The sequence below is a fragment of the Lathamus discolor genome, chromosome 22 (assembly GCF_037157495.1).
Source record: "Lathamus discolor isolate bLatDis1 chromosome 22, bLatDis1.hap1, whole genome shotgun sequence".
In the NCBI taxonomy this organism is placed as follows: domain Eukaryota; kingdom Metazoa; phylum Chordata; class Aves; order Psittaciformes; family Psittacidae; genus Lathamus; species Lathamus discolor.
Window position 1 is genome coordinate 1,771,901 of NC_088905.1, and position 19,575 is coordinate 1,791,475.

At 48.3% G+C, this 19,575-nt stretch overlaps 1 protein-coding gene across 3 annotated transcripts in view; it reads right to left on the reverse strand.

Moving 5' to 3' along the window:
- The window catches only part of ANTXR1 (ANTXR cell adhesion molecule 1), an 85,982-nt gene that overhangs the window by 22,111 nt on the left and 44,296 nt on the right, over nucleotides 1–19,575 (reverse strand). For 2 of the 3 annotated variants that reach the window (XR_010608110.1, XM_065659154.1), the window contains exons 13-16: nucleotides 19,452–19,547; nucleotides 9,863–9,904; nucleotides 943–1,038; nucleotides 444–611 (exon numbers count right to left, since the gene is read on the reverse strand). Coding sequence is in view for 2 of the 3 variants with exons in the window: in XM_065659154.1 (XP_065515226.1) it covers nucleotides 444–611; nucleotides 943–1,038; nucleotides 9,863–9,904; nucleotides 19,452–19,547 (402 nt within the window). In the remaining variant the exon portion in view is untranslated. The remainder of the gene's footprint in view (nucleotides 1–443; nucleotides 612–942; nucleotides 1,039–9,862; nucleotides 9,905–19,451; nucleotides 19,548–19,575) is intronic. The other variant, XM_065659157.1, reaches the window with a different exon arrangement.

Sequence of the window (19,575 nt, forward strand, 5' to 3'; positions counted from 1 at the left end):
GAAGGGAGCTTGAAGCTCTTCCAGTTCCAAGCAGGGTCACCTTCCACTAGAGCAGCTTGCTCCAAGCCCTGTCCAACCTGGCCTCGAACACTGCCAGGGATGCTCTTCATTCCCTCCATCTCTGGGGTTATGCAGTGTGGACTAAAGGGAGGTGCAGTCAATCTGTAAGAACTTCGCTGAACTTAGCTGCACCACCAGAAGAGCTCAGGATCCTGTTCTGCTCCAAGCAAGCAGTGCAACCCCAAAACCTCACCAACCTGGTAGGAAATACCCATTGCCCCACGTAGCTCCTTCCTATAGTCCCTCCCTAGGCACATGTCCAGAGGGACTCCCCCATGCACATCAGCATCTTGAGATCACAGATTTGCGCCAGTTCTATATCTTAGCCTTAAACCACTTAAGACTGCCTAGAAACACCCCATGATGTACAAGGCTAGGCTTACCTTGATTGGGGAGTACCACTTCCGAGGAGAGGAAGGCCTGCGCATGTTATTCGCCAGGTTCCTGGGTTCAGGGAACTCGTACTCCTGCTCTGGCATCTTCACCCTGGCATTCTTGGCTTTCTCTAACTTGGCACCTTCTTCTGTAGAGCCCTTTTCTCCCCAGCGCACCTGAAAAGATGCATCAGGGCACGTTACAAGAGTGGCTGTTACATCCCTTGGCCATACTTTCCCAGTGTCCAAATGGGAGGTGAAGAGCGATGCTATAAAGCTTGTCTCTAGCCAGAATCTTACTGTACTAAAGAAAAGAAGATGGTCCCAGACTTGAGGAATTTACATTTGGCTTCCAAACATCCCTCCATGAAAAATAACCTGGGCTCAGATGTACAAAGAAAAACTAAAGGAGTTTGTGCCTATCTATCTCCCGAGTTTCTTGCTGGGTAATTGCAGGGGGATAGCACACCAGTAAGGTCTCTAGGTACACGAACTGGCATCTGATTACCTCCATCCGTTTGATGCCACCAACTCCACGTCCACCATAGTAAGAGGCATCTACTGTTGGCCATTTCTTTTTCGGAAGGCCGTCATCATCTTCTTCCTGCAAAACAGAAGGAAGGGATGACACTGTTGGGAAGCATGACTAGAGATGGAAAGGAATAAACAGCCAGAGGCTATGTGGTCCTCTGAGCCTGCTAGAACCAGGCCAGGCAAGGTTCTGGTCTCCGCTGGTTATTCTCTAGAGGATGTACACTCATGAAGAGAAAATGCTTCATGACATAAACACCCACCACTTGAAAGGTCCAGCCCAGCTCCAGCCCCAACGTGATCCTTGCACTCACACACCCCCCTCTTTGTTTTGTGTTTCCTAAGGAGACAAAGTCTTTCATCATCCTTTAATCCAGTGGAGTAAATTGTCTCCGAGCTGCAAACCCGTTGAAGCAGGCACCAAACCCTTACTCAGCACAGCTCAAGAACTGGGGTTTTTGGGGTGCACGTTGGGTAATGTGCAAGCCATGAGTGGTGGTAGCAGGGGCTTGCCTCCTCCTTGCCATCCTTTTGCTTGTGCCCTTGGCTGGGGAGAGAAGAGCTTCTGCCCTGCACCATGGCTCCCCATGTGGAGAAACCTCCAGTGAAACCATCCTATGGTCATTCAGATTTGACAGAAGGAAGGGGAAAAACAAGGAATCAAGGCAAATTTCCTCCTGAGTGAAGGCAAATTAGGAGTACACTTGGAAACAACCCCAGTGTGGATGTCCAACAGGGAGATGAGGCGTTCTGAGGTGAGCTGGGCCAGTGTAATAGGATGGAAAAGTCTAATGGAAGTGATAAGAGTGGAATGAGCTCTTAGAAGAGCGAGCTCTGCTAAAGAGGCTGCCCATGGAAGTCCATGGGGCTTCAGCGGGGGATCATGGCTTATGACAGCAGAAAGTCAAGCGTAAACATGATGTACATGGTGTACAGGTTTGGATGTGTTTTACCCCTGCGTAGTGCAGGCAGAAACCTATCACCATACACAGAGTTCAACATGCTCAGGACCTTCATGATGACATTCACACAGTATCAGATCAAGAACATCTCCTTAAGGAGTCTATCTAAAGTCCTGGTGAGTGGATTCTATATATTCTACACTATATATATTCTATGTAGGATCCTATATATTCTACACTATATATATATTCTATGTAGGATCCTATATATTCTACACTATATATTTTCTATGTAGGATCCTATATATTCTACACTATATATTTTCTATGTAGGATCCTATCTATTCTACACTATATATATTCTATGTAGGATTATATCTATTCTACATTTTTTGTTGCACTATAGAACAGCTCCATATATTCCCTGACCTATAGGAGTGCCTTTCCCTTTAATTCCTGCAGTTGAAGCCATGAACTGGCAAAGCAGAAACGCAGAGTTCATCAGAAACGTGAAGTATTTCCTGTGAAAATGGGGAGAGAAATGAAAAATGCTCCTTTCTGTTTTCCCCCCTTTTTTAATTTTTCACAGGGATTTGGCAAACCTCCAAAGACGTCGGAGCTTTCCAAAATCCAAAAAGCCAAAAAATACTTGGGAATGGAGGGAAAACTGGAAAAGTGGGGGGGGGGGGGGGGGGGGGGGGAGGAAAGACCCAAGACAAACTCTGCTTTTCACGACAAACTCTACTTTTCACGGCAAACAAAAGCATTTCTGTTCCTGCAGAATACACATCAATTGAGTGCGAGCGCTGCTTGAAAGGAAGGGTGAACAATTGGGCCATAAGCACCCAGGTTCTTCTCCCTCCCAGCTGAGCCCTTTCTCTCCCTCTGCTTAGAGCTGCTGAGGCTCCTTTGCTGCAACCCAAGAACTTAATATCTCTGCATGAAGTTTTCCATGAGGCCTTCGAGAAGCAGGAATCGAAGCCATCGAAATATTTTCCTTCAGCGATTCCCTTTCTCTCTGTGCAGCTCAGCACGGACCGGACTTCTCACAACAGGAAATACCAAGGTTTAGGAAATCTTCCCCACAAGCCCTTAAAAGCCCTGTGCGAGTCACTTGAATGTGAGACAGGAGCCTCCTGCCAGAACAACAACCGAAAGGGCACACGCACAGAAAGGCAGCCCCGGACACATGGAATACAAAGGAGTCACAAGCTCCCTTCAGGAGGAGTCTGTTTACGTGCTTTGAAGGCAATGGGAGGTTTTGCAACACTAGCGAAAAGGAAGAAAACCCCACCAGTGATGTCCTACACGCTTGGCAAATGCGCTCCCAGTGCGCGTGAGCAGCAAAAGGGAAGACACTGGGAATGTGGGGGACAGGGAGTAGAGAGGCAGCAGGAAAATGTGAAGGAATCGCAGCATCCCAGCCTGGTTTGGGATGAAGGGACCTTAAAGCTCATCCAGCTCCAACCCCTGCCATGGGCATGGACCCCTTCCACTAGAGCAGCTTGCTCCAAGCCCCTGTGTCCAACCTGGCCTTGAGCACTGCCAGGGATGGGGCAGCCACAGCTTCTCTGCCCCATTCCGAAGGGCTGAGCCAATAAACCGGGGCTGAATTCTCACATCCTGGCTCAGTTTTGCTCATATTTTGCTACATTTCACTACAATGGGGTTTTTGCCTGAGGGAGGACTGCAAAAGATCCTCAGCTCCGACCCAGCAGCAGTATAAAAACCAGCCCCGGAAAATTCAAGTGCATTTAAGGATGCTGGAAAGTGACTGTGCAGAACTTGGCATCTTTCCACCCCTAAAATCTGCTTTAGATGGAGCTAGAGTTTCTCTTAAAGAAGCAGAAGAAGCAGGGCAGAGCCACAGTTCCCAGTCAAGAGCTCCAGCTCCAGAGCTGCTGGGTTCAGGAAACAAAGGTCCCTGTTTATCTCCATGCTCTATACTTTGACCCTGACCTGAGAGAACCTCATCTGTGGGTAACACAAGGATAATGCAGGCTCCACTGGGGAGATCTGAACCACTCCGGGTAAAACTCAAACTGAATCTGGCCAGATATGAAAATAAAAAGCTTGGAATACTTCCCCTTCTCCCCACCCTTTTAATTGCTTTCACAGTTGCCTGAATGCTGTCTTACAAAGCACTTACAAAGGGCTCGGACACGACAAGACAGTCATTCCTTTGGGGAAGAGACGTTACCATCTAACTACAGTGGAGGAAACAGGGAGGTGAATGCGCTGTTCTCGAGGCTTCTGGCTCATCTCTGCCTCCTTGTTCTCCAAACACCAGGCTCAGTTCTAAATCCCATCATCTCGCCTAAACCTCATGTCTCTCTGGTGCCAAGGTGTTGTTACCCTTTAAAGACACCTTGCTTGGCTCTCCAGAGCTTCCTCTCTGCGGTGGAAGGTTTTCCTTGTTGCTCTGTGCCAGGCATCTGAATCCCAACTGCATCCACTCGTCGCTTTGAGTTTCTCGTATCTCTGCCTGTCACTGGCCCAAGCCTGCAAACTATCAGCAGAAAGCAGTGCCAGGTCACACGAGCATCCGAGAGAGGATGTTCTGCTGGTGCTCTACTAAGGAGCAGGCTGAAGATGTTCTTCTGATGAAGAAGAAAGGAGGCTGAGCTATTGCCCCTCCATAGCTTAGATGCTGAGCTACACAGAGATGAAATAAGGTCTCATAATGTCAAAGGAATTAACCCCTTGTGCTCCCATTGCAACTCCGATGTGATCAAACCCAGCTTCCACAGCCCTACAGCGGCAGTTGGCTTGGGCCTGCCTAGATATTGCATGTGAAACTGCACACCTTCGTGCTGTCACACCTACACCTCATCTGATGCCAACAGCATCCCCAAGCTTCTAAATGCCTTGAAAGGTTCTTTTCTCCTCCTCCCGTACTTCCACAACTCCCTTAAAAGGGGAGCAGAGGGGAGGGAAGGAGCTGGCACACCACTGCGACCTGGCTTTGCTTCAGGAATAACAGAATAAATTTCCTGTGTCTACAAAACATTCCGGATCCTTTCTCTGGAGCTTGTTTTGCTGTCTCCCCAGCAAGGCTTTTCAGGAAGGGAGAGGAAAACAGTTGGGAAACGATCCATAAACACCAAGAAGTGAGGGTGCAAGCAGCAAGCGCAGCAGGTAACCCCCTTTTAGCCATTCTCTGGCCTCGTGAATGTTCAGAGATGAGTTCACAGAGATCAAAGTGATTCAAGCTGAACGTGTGGGATGTCCTCAGAGGAGAGGAGGCTCCTTAAGGGGAGACCTTAGAGCAGCTCCAGTACCTAAAGGGGCTTCAGGAAACCTGGAGAGGGGCTTGGGACAAGAGCCTGTAGGGACAGGCCAAGGGGAATGGCTTTAACCTGCCCAAGGGGAGATAACCTCCCAACCCAACCCGAGCTGTGGTTCTGTGATGGGTGGTTTCATGTATTGGCTGCTCTGCAGTGAGTTCACTTCTTCCTGTTCATGCTGCCTCCCGTGCCAGCGATAATCACCTCCAGCATCTCACGTCTGTGCTGCTGAATGGTCCTTCCTCCCCAGGACTTTCCTCTGTGTGTGTTTGCTTTGGTGCATGTGGGCAAGATAACAACAGACAGAAGAATTATCCAGTTTCAGGCTGGTTGGTGGCTTGGCTCTGGGGCCATGTTAAGGGCGACTCCGGAGCTTGGGTGACAGAGCAGCAGGGAAAAATCAAGTCTGAGTGATGAGGCCATGGTCACTTCGTAGATCTCCTGCCTGGCTTTGCCCTCCGACTGCAGATGGAGTCCGTTCTGTGGGCCTGACTAGCAGCAGACTCTGGCATGGGTCAGTAGTGCCCAGGAAGATGTCAGCTGCAGCAGAGCACTGCAGGCTGGGGGTTTCTCATGCAGGAGGTGGTTTGCTATAGTGAGAACCAGCTTCAGCTTCGTGGCAAGCTTCTGGTTGGAGTTGAGGAGGACTTGTTCCAATAAGCTCAGTCTTGCAAGTGAAGGGACACGTGAATAAAAGCAACTGTGTCTTCCCCCAGCGCGGCTAGCAGAAACCTTCCTATTCACTGGAGGTAAAGGAATGTGGGTTTGAGCCACCATCAATGACTAATCTCAGGCCAGAAAGGTGCTCGCAGGCTCCAGCAGGCATCCACCTCTTCCCATTGGCATTAACTCAGTCCTTCCTGGCTGTAAGTGAAACCATCTGGGCTTCCCTCCCCAGCATCCTGCGCTGTGCGAGGAGCGCAGCGGTGAGCTCACAACAGTCACAATTCCTGAATGAATCCATTGGAAGTTTCTATCCAATAATGGTTTCCTTCACCAACAGTGAGGTGACTCCAGGATGTCTCAAAAGACCTTTAAAGCAGAGCTCAATAAGACCTCTGGCAGCTTTGACAGCAACGCTCCTTTCCTTGCATCGTTCCAGTATAATGCATTCTCCTCGCAGTGCAAGGACATATGGGCCTCAGCTCCCAGATCTGCTGAGGCAAGAATTCCTCTTCTCTTTCTTTCTTTGCCAAGATTTTGGGGAGATGTGAAAGACAAATGATCTTACTGCAAGTGTCATGCTGCTGCTGAAGGGATTAGCACTCCTTATGCTGGAGACCATACAATAACTGGGGTTGGAAAGGACCTTAAGATCATCTACTTCCAATCCTCCTGTGGTGGGCAGGAGCTCCTGGATGATCTTATGGCCCTTTCCAACCCAAATCATTCTGTGATTCTGTGACTGTGTTCAGCTGAGGGGATGTGCTCTGGTAGAAAGTACATGTGAAATTCTCCCATCAGACCAGTCCCTACAATGTTGACGATGTTGTTTTAACCAAAGCTCCCCATCCCAGGGCCCCAAAACAGTAAGAATAATCGCTAAAATAGATCTCCTCTTGTATTAACAGGGAAGCAAGCAAAGAATGGGTACAAGTTAATGTCATTCTTCAGGCACTGTGCAGGGCCTGATTCTGGGTGCAGCCAAAGCCTGGTCTACAGTTAGGCCACCACCTATGGGGAGCAAGCCTGTGAGCAAGCAGAACCGCATTCTGCTTTGGAACAAGGAGGATTTGCCCCATGTTCTCCACAAGACCAGGTGAGTCTCAAATGAAAAGCCAATGGCAAATCCATTAGGGGCTTATAAGGATGCTGGGGATGGACTCTTCATTAGGGACTGTAGGGATAGGACAAGGGGTGATGCATTCAAACTGAAACAGGGGAAGTTTAGATTGGATCTAAGGAGGAAATTCTTTCCTGTGAGGGTGGTGAGGCACTGGAATGGGTTGCCCAGGGAGGTTGTGCGTGCTCCATCCCTGGCAGTGTTCAAGGCCAGGTTGGATGAAGCCTTGGGTGCCATGGTTTAGTGTGAGGTGTCCCTGCCCATGGCAGGGGGTTGGAACTGGATGATCTTGAGGTCCTGTCCAACCCAAACCACTCTATGATCCTATGAAACCCATTGCTAAAGGAATGCTGTGAAGCAGATGACTTTTGACTAAGTAAGGCATTTGGGGAGCTGCACACTGTTCTCCTCTGCCAGGATCAGGGCTGAGGGAAAATAGACCATGCCCAGAAATACCTTGACACCAGCTTAATTCAACGTAACCCGCGGCAAACATAACCGGTGTGCTGCAAGCGGTTTGCTTTTGCAGCACTTACTGCTCTGATAAAAGGCTTCCTTCTACTTGAAGCACTCCTGCCCTCTTAGCACAGAGCTGTAATTTCCCCTTCCAGCCCTTGGCCGGCGAGCCAGCATTCCAGAGGGATGCATTTTAATTAGTTTCTGCACTTGAATCCCTTGGCTTGGAGGCGGGTGTGATGCATAGCAGAGCACGTGCAACTCTGGGGTCATGTTTTCCTTTCCATTCAGAGCATAGAAGCTAACATAGCTGGTGGATTGAGATACAGCCCAACAGGAATGGCTACCTTGGAAAACAGCCCAAAGAGAGGCATGGGGAGCACTGGATCCAAACGCAAACCTCCCTCAGGTCCAGGAATGCTCAGATTTGGAGGTTTCCTTCTGGCCTGGTCTGAAGGGGATGAGTGCCACCAAGACAGAGGTTCTAGCGCTGGCCTGGGCTCCAGATGCCCTGAGCTATTCCATATTCCATATGGAGCATTGCAGAGGGCTGAGTTTTGAAGGTGTTTGCCTGCCTTGGCACAGACACTAAGGGCAGACACTGAGGATCATTCCAGCTTTTCCACTTGCAAGCTGAAGCAGGCAATGAGCTTGTCTCCATATGCAAAAAGCAAGGGAAGAGACCAAATCCCTCTGAGCAGAGGTCTAAGTCTTCTTTTACTTGCATAGTTAAGAGGAACTCAGCTAAGTTCTTTTAAGTCTTCTTTTACTTGCATAGTTAAGAGGAACTCAGCTAAGTTCTTTTAAGTCTTCTTTTACTTGCATAGTTAAGAGGAACTTAGTTTAGTTCTTTTAAGTCTTCTTTTACTTGCATAGCTAAGAGGAACTCAGTTAATTTTCTTTTAAGTCTTCTTTTACTTGCACAGTTAAGAGGAACTCAGTTAAGTTCTTTTAAGTCTTTTACTTGCATAGTTAAGAGGAACTTAAGTTCTCTTAAGTCTTCTTTTACTTGCATAGTTAAAAGGAACTTAGTTTAGTTCTTTTAAGTCTTCTTTTACTTGCATAGTTAAGAGGAACTTAAGTTCTCTTAAGTCTTCTTTTACTTGCACAGTTAAGAGGAACTTAAGTTCTTTTAAGTCTTCTTTTACTTGCACAGTTAAGAGGAACTCAGTTAAGTTTCTTTTAAGTCTTCTTTTACTTGCACAGTTAAGAGGAACTCAGTTAAGTTCTTTTAAGTCTTCTTTTACTTGCATAGTTAAGAGGAACTCAGTTAATTTTCTTTTAAGTCTTCTTTTACTTGCACAGTTAAGAGGAACTCAGTTAAGTTCTTTTAAGTCTTCTTTTACTTGCATAGTTAAGAGGAACTTAAGTTCTCTTAAGTCTTCTTTTACTTGCATAGTTAAGAGGAACTCAGTTAAGTTCTTTTAAGTCTTCTTTTACTTGCATAGTTAAGAGGAACTTAAGTTCTCTTAAGTCTTCTTTTACTTGCATAGTTAAGAGGAACTCAGTTAAGTTCTTTTAAGTCTTCTTTTACTTGCATAGTTAAGAGGAACTCAGTTAAGTTCTTCTAAGTCTTCTTTTACTTGCATAGCTAAGAGGAACTGATCCAAAACCCAGCGAAGTCAATGGAAAAGCTCCCATAGACACCAATGCAACACAGCCTGGGGACCTGCAGTGAAATCCCACATGCAAAACAGTGGAAGTGAAGAGGAGACTCATCCTGTGCTGGAAGCAGGAGGCCACAGGAAGAGGCAGATCAAGAAGTGGGCATGTTTCTGGGCAGAATCTACATTAGACATGAGCACTGGTGACACAGCTTTAAGCCATTTGTTGCTAGATTCACCTAAAAAGCACAAGCAGAATTGAGATGGTTTTAATGATGTTTCATTGCTTCTCTCCCTCTCTGCAGCTTTTCTGAGGCCAGGATGGTTTTACATCTGCCCACTGTCTTCAGACACATTGCAGAGACTGTGGGGCTGCCTTTACCCACAGCAACAGTGGTCCAAGGGATCAGCATCGTGAGTTTCCACTCTGCTGCCAAGAGCTGGTTTAGATGCTAAACCACCAAAATCACTACCGTGCCTTCCCAAGCAGGTGAGCACATGTTGGGTTCCATTAACTTCAACAACATGGACTTAAGGGCTGTCCTTTCTGTGAATCACAGCCTAACTGCAGTACCAAGTGGAAGTATTGCCTACCTGCTCAATGGAGGTACTTGTATTGTACATCAACAGTCATTCCTAAACACACACAGCTCTATCTCTGTAGAAAGCAAAGTGAGCAGAGTGAAACACGTGGTAGACATCAATTACAAAGCCTCTAGTTTAGCTAAATCAATATTGGCTTTAAGGTTACAGAGCTGAGCACAAAGGTTTAAATGGTCCATACTCTGATCACAACCTCTCATGAGGAGACTGAGCAAAGCCTTGTCCTAAACACTAAGGAAATCAGGCTGACGGTGTTACTCACCTCGCTGTCTTCTGCGGGAGGAGGCGGGGGCTCTTTGATGATCTGGAGGGATCAAAGAGAAACAGAACAGTAAATTCTCCCTTTGCTCTTTAGCACAATTCAAACGCCACCGAAAGCAAGCCCAAAGAGAAAGCACCAGGAGCCACCACTATGAGCATCTCTGAGCTCAGCCACGGGGCTCTGTGTGCTGCTGGTGACAGGCACGGAGAGCAAGAGGGGAGGCTGGAGGCATCCCAGAGCCCTGCCATGGAGACATCTCCCAGTCGCAGCTCCAGACTCATAGTGCTCACTATGTGAGCCCTGCTCTGTGTGGGATAACAGCAAATTCAGTCACATACCCTTCATCTCCCAGCCTCCTGATCCCGGCAGGAGCCGTAGTCACTGTTTCACCCAAACACCCACATTAAACCAGGGTCTCCTTCTTCCGGCTGCTGTCAAACCCTGCCTCAAATAGCCTGAACAAAGACTGGCAAGTGAAACCAGGATGAAGTGAAATGCCCTGGAGACATTGCAAAGTGGCAATAACCCCCCCAGACTCCTTCTCCCAGGCCCTTCTGCATTCCAGAGGCTGTGCCATGCTCTCCTGCAGAATGCTTTTCGCACCATCAGGCTAATGTGGTTCACTCTCATAAGCTGAGAAGATAGACATATATATATGTACAGATCTGAGCCTGTCCCAGGGGTTGGAATAGAGCAAGCAGGGTGAGGTTTTACAGAAGCCCAGGATATTTTCCATAGAAACAATTGAAGTTTCTATGGGCGTGAGGCTATTATTTCATGCAAAAAGTTTGCATCGAGGGCTCAGCAGGCACTTGGCTGTTTCCACAGCCCTCCACTCCAAGAGCAACAAAGAGCCTTCCAAAGGGAAAGCAGTTGCATACAGGCACGTCAAATGCCCCTCCCTTACACAAGATGCACCCCAATGCACAGGCACCGAACCCAGCCCAAGCAGCAGTGATTGCCCCAGGGATGGATCTTCCCCACTAGTTTTCAGTCCATCTGGATGAGCCGCTCTTTCTGTGCACACCAGCCCATGAGGCAGATGTTGTCAGGATGCTGAGGTCCTGTGGAGATGGCACTGAGTGTCCTCAGCTACAATTAGGAATGGGTATTAGGTGTAAAGGCTTCCTAGGCATGAACTACATATGGGTAGGCTTAAAACTTACCCTTCCAACCCAAACCTCACAGTGCCGAACACTAACAACGAGGCTGCTCAAATGCAGAAGGGGAAAATGACAGTCACATTAAAGGCCCTGAAGAGAGAAATATTTACAACAGCTCCTCTCGCTCAGGTTTTTCCCCTCTGATGAGCTCACTGGTGTTATTTCCCTCTGCAAAGCCCCAGTCATGCAATGTGGCCATTAATGAAGAGCATGTGCCTCTGGCTATGCAAGATACCAAGGCTGGGTCAGGCCTTTGCATCTCAGCCGACAGCAGTGATGGGTGCAGAGCCCTGCCCCTACCCTGCAGTGCTAAAGAGCTGTGGTGCTTCAGGAATGGACACGGAGTCTCTATTTATAGGCACAGCACAAAGCACATGTGGAAGCATGAAATGGCATTGGGTAGGAGTGTGGTGGGTGCATCCGCTGCCCTGCTCATCAGGCACAGCACGACCGAGCTCAGGCTGTGCCAGCAGGGTGATGCCCAGAGGAGCTCAGGCTGACTGGTGACGCATCCATCTCTCCCTGTCTACCCTGCAATTCCCAGCTTGTGCTTGAAGCTCCAGGTACAGTGGCTCTTTTTCCCACTGGAAAGCAAATGATGAAGAGTTGTCTGCATCAGGCTCCTGCTCTGTGGGAAGGAAACCATGGGTACCAGCAGGGTTTACTCATAGTGCTGGGTTTACTCAAAACTCCTTGGTTAAAGGTAGAATCACAGATTGGTTTGGGTTGGAAGGGACCTTAAAGCTCATCCGGTTCCAACCCCTGCCACAGGCAGGGACCCCTTCCACTGGAGCAGCTTGCTCCAAGCCCCTGTGTCCAACCTGGCCTTGAGCACTGCCAGGGATGGGGCAGCCACAGCTTCTCTGGGCACCCTGTGCCAGCGCCTCAGCACCCTCACAGGGAAGAGCTTCTGCCTTATCTCCAACCTGAACTCCCCCTGTTTCAGTTTGAACCCATCACCCCTTGTCCTATCACTACAGTTCCTCATGAAGAGCCCCTCTCTGGCATTCTTGTATGGAGACAACATAATCTCTTCTAAGTCCCCTGACACGAGATATACTGACACAGCACATACAATGCTCCAAAATACACAGCAGATTTTTCTAGCCACGTTTTCAGACATGCTTTGGTCGGTGTGAGGGATGGCACTTATCAGCAGACCTCCTTTGGAACCCAACCCCTTCATTTAAACCCATCGGATGCTGAGAAACACCCGATGCCTGATCCAAAATACACCTCCTGGAAGTGGCCTCATTCGCCTGTTCTGGTGGAACATGATGGGTTTCAGAGTAGATGTTCTCATTTGCATTGGCATGAAACCTCAGGACGATCCATCCAACACATTTGGTCCAGCTAAGCATCCAAACACAGCTTCTCAGCCAGAATCACTAGCAACTCTGGAGGCTCCAGACTTGGAAATGGAGAGGTGGCTGTGTTTGTCATGATTTTCATGCCTTCTCGTAACATATGCACGCACATACACACAAACCAAGTGATTTCATGAGCAGATCGAGCTTTCCTTATTCTGGTTCAATAGGGGAAAGGGGAAATAAAAGAAGAAAGAAAATAAAAGAGATTCATTCCATTTTGCAGTGCTATCCATTTCTAAGAGCAACGGAGCACCCCATAAGCTGCCAACTTGGATGGGTTCGTTTGGACAGGTCCAAAGATGGGGAGAGGTTAGTCTCAAGTTCGGACCTTACAGAAATGCGTTTTCTGTCTCTCTGCCCAGGTCTGGAAAGGCTTTTAGTGTGCAAACAGCACAACCCCTCTCCTTCTGCCTTTGGATCCTTACAGCTGTATACGCACGGAGCCTGATCCTGAAGGCGGTGAAGCACGTGGGACCTTTATGCCATCTCATACAAGTGAGCAGGGTGTGAGGAAGGTCCCAGGGCCTCACCCCTGCTCACTTTGCAGAGACAGGAACAACAACTCAAGTACGAGAAGGAAAAGGCCATTGAAGGGAACCCATCGCAGGGACCCCATTGCAGGTCCCAGTGAGGATCAGTTGGCTCTGGCTGCCGCGCTTCATCCTGGGCAGCCCCTCTCACCTTCCCCACTGCTACATGTGGATCTGTGGAACGCAATCCGCTGGGAACACCCCTGGCCAAGCAAAACGCTGGGGTCAGCTTAGCTTGGTGAGGCTGCTGTGTTTGTGCATGTGCACTGCAAGTGTTTGGATAACCCCAGGCCAGTCCTGGGGTGGCTGCTGCAGCCGGAGCTCCTGCCCCTGTGTTTGAAAGAGGAAAAATGTGATCGTCCAGCAGCTCTGTTTGCTCGCTGGGTGAGGAGCACCTGAGGGCTCCTACAGCATCACCGTGCTGTAGAACCATAGAATGGAAAAGAGCTTTAAGCTCATCCAGTCCAACCATTCCCCAGCACTGCCAAGGCCACCACTAACCCATGGCACTGAGGGTCTTGTCTGCATGGTGTGTGAACACTTGCAGGGACGGTGACTCCAGCCCTGCCTACAACGGTGTTTTGCTTCCTGTGGGATGGAGAGGTGGCCATCGGCTTTCCTTGGCAGAGGAAGGAACTTGGAGAGCAGTGGCCAGCAGTTCAGGATGGTAAAGGAATTCTTTGCCTTTCCTCACAGATGTCACCATGCGTGTGATTGACACAGGGCTCTGCTGGCTGTCCCACACTGGTGGCACAGAGAAGCGGATGCTTGTGATGGATAACCAAGCAGAGGAATGCTATCAGCCACCTCCTGCATGTTCCAAAGCACTGGAGAGGACTGGCTGGCTATTGTCCTGACATTTCTGTAGCCATTCAAGCAGAAGAGAGTGGATGTTGAATCCAAATTCTGCATATTCCAGGAATGTGTCTACAATGTTTTCCATGTTGGAAGAGCAAAAAATTCCACCAGTTTACAGTGTCCAGCAAACACATACTCGAGTAACTGTCCCTGGAGTTTAATATGATAAATAGGAGCAATATGTTTCTTGTCAGCGAAGTGCATCTGTTTGAAGATGGAACAGAGCATCATTTACAACGAAGGCTGATGAGAAAACAGTCCAAAATCAGGAATAAAGGACTTACTTAGCCTCTAATCGAGACTAAAACTTGGGAAGGGAGCAGGCAGTCAACTGAGCAGATCCATTGTCCTCATTTACCTTCATTCTTCTGGAGAACACAGAATCTGTATTTGTGTCACCCCAATAAACAGGGGTTGGGGTTTTTTATAGCAGTAACTCTGACCCATCTGACTCATCCCTTTTCTTTCCCCTCCCCTCATGTATTTATAGTTCCGACCTCTGCTAAGTCCTGTGACAGATTCATACTTTAGTTATGAGCTGGGGAAAGGAACAATTGCTTTTTACTTGGTTTATATCTGCTGTGTCTTCTAAGTCCCCATTAAAGCCTTGGAGGTTTAGTCTGTGCTTCAAGTGGGATCAAGTAATACAAGTAGGAGCCTGTCCCTGTTTCACCTGCAGTACAACACATTCTTCTTCCCAGCCACACAAGCACGATGTCCATGGAATCCAACAGGAAAGCTAACTCATCCTTTAAAGTTAACCGCTCTCATCAGCCTGGAGCACACCCAGGAATGTCAATTTTAACTCCTTAGAGCTAGAAGAAGAGGCTGTTTCACCCCTAAGACTTGAAGATGACAAGCACAAACCACACTCAGTACATCACAGCGCATGTCAAAGTCATCCCCGTATTGAAGACACGGCATCACGGAGGAAAAACCCTTCCATTGCACTAACCTGGGACAGTTTGCATAGGGCTGACAGGCAGCTCTCCAGGGAATGCATCTGCAAAGGCCATTCCTTTTCCAAGGCTGTTTCACTGCCACAGATGAACAGGGCCACAATCCATGGGGTTTGCTCCAAGTGTCTGACCCACTTTCTTTGGAAACCCATGTGAAAAACATTCATTTTCTGGACTAAAGGAAAACATCATCACTACTTTCCCCTATATGCAGAATTCCTTGCTCTCACTCTCTGATTCCCAGTGAATTTCCTGGTTAAAACCATGTCCTAAAGATCTGTTTCTCGTGAGCTGGACTGAGCCAGCTTCCTTTGGAAGAGGTGAGAGGAGACCAGGTTAAAAACTAAAGGAAGAAGTCATCCTTATTGAGTGAATTACTTCCCATGCAGCACAAGGGCAAAGAACAACAGGGCCTCCTTCACGTTAAGTATCTGTTGTGGTCTGGAACAAAGGGTGCTGAACCTGGTCCAGATTCATGCAATTGGCTTTTGGATCTGGCCTTAAGGAAATGCAGTAGCAAGTGAATTGGTTTGGGAACCTGTAATCTAGGCATATCCTGCAAAGGCAAATGGTACCTTCCTGCCCTTCAGATGATCTCCATGAAGATGTTTTAGTTTAGACACCCCAGATGGAGAATTTGGCTTCAACTCTTTGGTAATGGGCCATCACACAGCATGTCAAAGCACCCCAGTCAATGCCTGGTGCTGATCTACTAGCTCACTTCTCTACCTGGGCTGCTGTGGAGATGATGGTGTTAGCCCAGGCAAAACGCCTCTGCTATGCTATAATCAGGCTCCATGCTCGCCTGCTTAAAGACAGCCAGTTATAGAGCATAATATCCATATTTAACCAGTTCCGATCCAACTGACAGGAGGCTAAGAGGAGCAGTGAGCTGTGTGGGGACTCTGGATGAGGAATGACACTGTCTTGATCCTCTTGCTGCTATTTGTGTGTTGCAACTGCAAAAGCAGGTTCTCTTCTTTCCACCACTTTAAACCTACAGTAACAGTGCTACCACTTCCCAAACACGGGAAGTTGAGGTTGGATATAGGGCAGAACTTCTTCCTTGTGAGGATGGGAAGGGAGTCCATGAAAATCCTGTAACTGCAGGAAAACTGGGCCCTGTGCACGTGGGAGCAGTTGGGAATCGGGATACATGGACCTTTGTAAGTCATCTCCATCAAGCCAACAGGCACCGTGCAATGTTATGACTCTTCAGGGTTGCTGTAGAGCCGGTGCATTTCCTCCCCTCCTCTTCCTCCAGTTTAGCCATGGTTTTCGTATGGTTTTAATATATGTTTTCTGCATTTTTCCCCATCCAGCTTTCTGTTTCCAGGCAGAGCCAAGCAAATTGCTGGGTTCTTCCATGCTGCCTTCCAGAAAACAGCTTTAATTTAAAAATGGTGTTAGATGCTGCCATGCCAACACCTCTCGTATGCGCTTACCCCACCCCTGGATTAAAAAAGCTGCAGTGTAAAAAGGAGTAAGATGATGCAGATACATGCTAAGTGAGCCATTAACAATACCAGCTTCTTGTGCCTAAAACGCGTTGTGTCCCAGTCGCAGCTGCATATCCTCATATCCTCTGCATTTTATCCCCTGGACAAGGCTGGTTGCAGGCACCACATCATCCAAACCTCCCCTCGGGCAGGTTCAAGCCATTCCCCTTGGCCTGTCCCTATATCCCTTATATCCCAAAGCCCCTCTCCAGGTTTCCTGCAGCCCCTTTAGGCACTGGAGCTGCTCTCAGGTCTCCCCTTCAGGAGCCTTCCCTTCTCCAGGCTGCCCCAGCCCAGCTCTCTCAGCCTGGCTCCAGAGCAGAGCTGCTCCAGCCCTCGCAGCAGCTCCGTGGCCTCCTCTGGACCTGCTCCAACAGCTCCACATCCCTCTGGTGCTGCTGCCCCAGGGCTGGATCAGGACCACAGGGTCAGATCAGGCGGATCCTGCTCAGGTTCAAAGCATGGCTCAAGCACAGTTCTGGATCTGGCAATTCCAGGTGTCCATGGGAGACGCTTGCTCACTGTGCGCTGTATATTGGGACAGGGAATGTGTCCCAGCACATTCAGTCCTTCCAACTACTGTATTAACTATGCCTTCACTGTACATGCCAAACACTTCAACCAGTTCCGTTTCCAAGCCAATCTAACATGTGCCTGTAAAATCCATCTTAAGACAGTTTTGGATGCTTATTATCTATTTGGCTTCCATTTACATTCAAATCTATTTGGGTTACATCAATATTAAACCTAAACCTTATGTTGGCCTCCTACCCAGAACAATTACATCCTTGGGCACCTAAAGAGCCTCTTGCACACACAGTTCTATGACTGCTCAGACCGCAGGTTACACTGCGTTCAGGAAGGAGGAGGAACAGGAGACAACAGCAAAATGCCCACAGGCATCAATGAGGCCAGGATGTGGCATCCGGTGTCTTGCGGATACGTTCTGCTCAGGGAAAGTGGGGTCACCCGGTTACAGATGGCTTTGTATTTGCCCTCTTTCTCCTGTGATAACAGTGTTGGGGATGACCGTTTGCTTTGCTTTCTGTTGGTTTTGGATAGACATCCTTGAAGCCTTTGGAAAGGTCAGTGCCTGGCTCCCGGCTTTGTAATATCCCCCCGGACAGATACCAAGGGAAATTTGCCTGTGCTGGTACCAAGGCCCAGCAAAGACCTTGTTATTGTTCTGATGCACTCAGCAACAATTGCATCTACTGTAAAACCGAGTGGTAAATTCCAGCCTTCATCCCAGAATCCTTCTGAGGCCAATAAACTTGGATACATTTGGAAACAGCATTCCTTTACGGATGCATGCCAAGGAGAAACTGGGTTCCAGCTGAATCTCCAGAGTAAGTCTATTGACTTCAGTCCATTTACTCCAGGGATGGAGCTGGCTTGGTGTCTTTCCTGAAGAAGTGCTGGATGACAATGATTCCCGTTTAATGAAAAAGCATGCCAAGAGGAATCGCAGGGTTTAGAAACGTGCTTGTCACTCAGAAACAACTCTATACTCGGTAAGGAAAGAGCTTGTTGTGTTTTCTTGCTTTCCCCCTGCACACATTTATCTCTGAAGCATCTCTGGGCTTCAATCCCCACAGTGTCTCTGGGGCTGCGGTTTGATTACTGGAGCTTATTCCTTGCCTGCCTCTCTCGTCTGTTGTGCAAGCCAGTTCCTCTGCCCCTAATTCACTTTGTGCTTCTGACAACACTGCATTCCTTAATGGGCCATTCCCAAAGCAGCAAATTAGCACTGCTCTGCTCTCCTTCTCCCTGCCCTAAGCCAAACAGGCTGGGTACTCCTCTGTGGATGCCTCTGGTTTTTGCTCTTCGGGTAAGGAACACAACAGGGGTATTTTAGATGCTGATCTACTGCCAAACATCCCAGACTGCCATCCCCGAGAGATGGAAGAGGCTTCCTGCAGGCTCTTGAATTAAAACCCTTCCAGCATGTGTTGGACTCACATTTGGAACCTATCAGTGAGATGGCCCCCACTTGAAGACCTTACTAAGAGGGAATGTGGGAGGTAAAGGAGGAGAGAGGGTGAGGAAAAGCTTTTATCTACAACAGGGTTTCTAAGTACAGCATTTAAATCTGGAAGACATTAAGCTTATAAGGATTCATGTGGACAAGAGACTCCCTATCTCTGCTGCACTCACTTTGCTTATCTGTATTTCTCACACTTGAAGAACACTGTTCCCTGACCATCTTTATACCACTTTATATGCAGCCGACCCACAGTGCCCTCCCTAGGCACAGCTCCATATGCTCCCCTTGCTCCTGCTGCTTTTCTTTGGGTCTTTTTCTTACCAGCTTCATCTTCCTCCTGTAACAGAACCCTCAAAGAGCACCATCACCTTGAGCCTTTCCTCTCTGCCACCTCAGTTCTCCACCGCATCCCACTGTGAGCACCTGTACAGGGCACATCTCCATTGCCTCCTATGCAGATGTGCCAACAAAGACCTTGGCCCAGCTTCTCTGGGAAGGTGCCATTTAGTTGAGACCAATGGCTCTGAGCCACCTCCCACACTGCTGATCCTTTGCCCATTTTTAGAACCCAGGTTTTTATTGTTCTGAATAAAACAATTCCATTTTTGTGGAGATTTCTGTCCTATTTCTGGATAGAGAACGTCTCAACACAAAGGCTCATCCTCCAGTGTAACTGCTCCTGCAGTTTGTGGCTTCAGAGCTCTCAGCAATGGATCTTAGCTTTGGTACAACATGGTGCATATTTACAGCGCTGGGTAAGTCATCTAAAATCAGGATTAATGGCAGTGACCCACACACTGGAGCCGGTTTGGGCGGCTTTAAAAGAGGCATCTGGAACGTTACACAGAGCCAGTCACCAAAACCAGGCTCCAGTTCTTCTGCCATTCATACATCCCTGATCCTTGTTCTCTATTTGCAGCACAAACATGACGCAATGCAAAAGCAGAGCTTCACTGTGTCATCTCTTCCACAACCAATAATAAGATTCAAAGGCTCCCAACAAGGTCTGCATGTCAGCAACAGCGCTGTTTTATGGGTACAGTCCAAAGGTCAGGCAAATGAAATAGAAGCACAATCAGTGCCAGCAATGGAAGAAGCACTGCCTTGTTCAGTGACCAGTCCTGTGCTCTTCCTTACTGGAAAGCTTTGCCTCCTTCCCACTCGTTTCTTACACTCAGGCATCACTGAATTGCTGGTTTGTGCTAAGGGCTCCTGTCACTTACCACGGTGCAGCAAAGAGGCCAGAACCACCAGAGAAGAACCAAGGCCAGCAGGAGGAAGAGGATCAACAAAGCAATAGCCAGGATGGTCCCATCTGACTGGAAGAGAAACACAGAGAACGTGTGA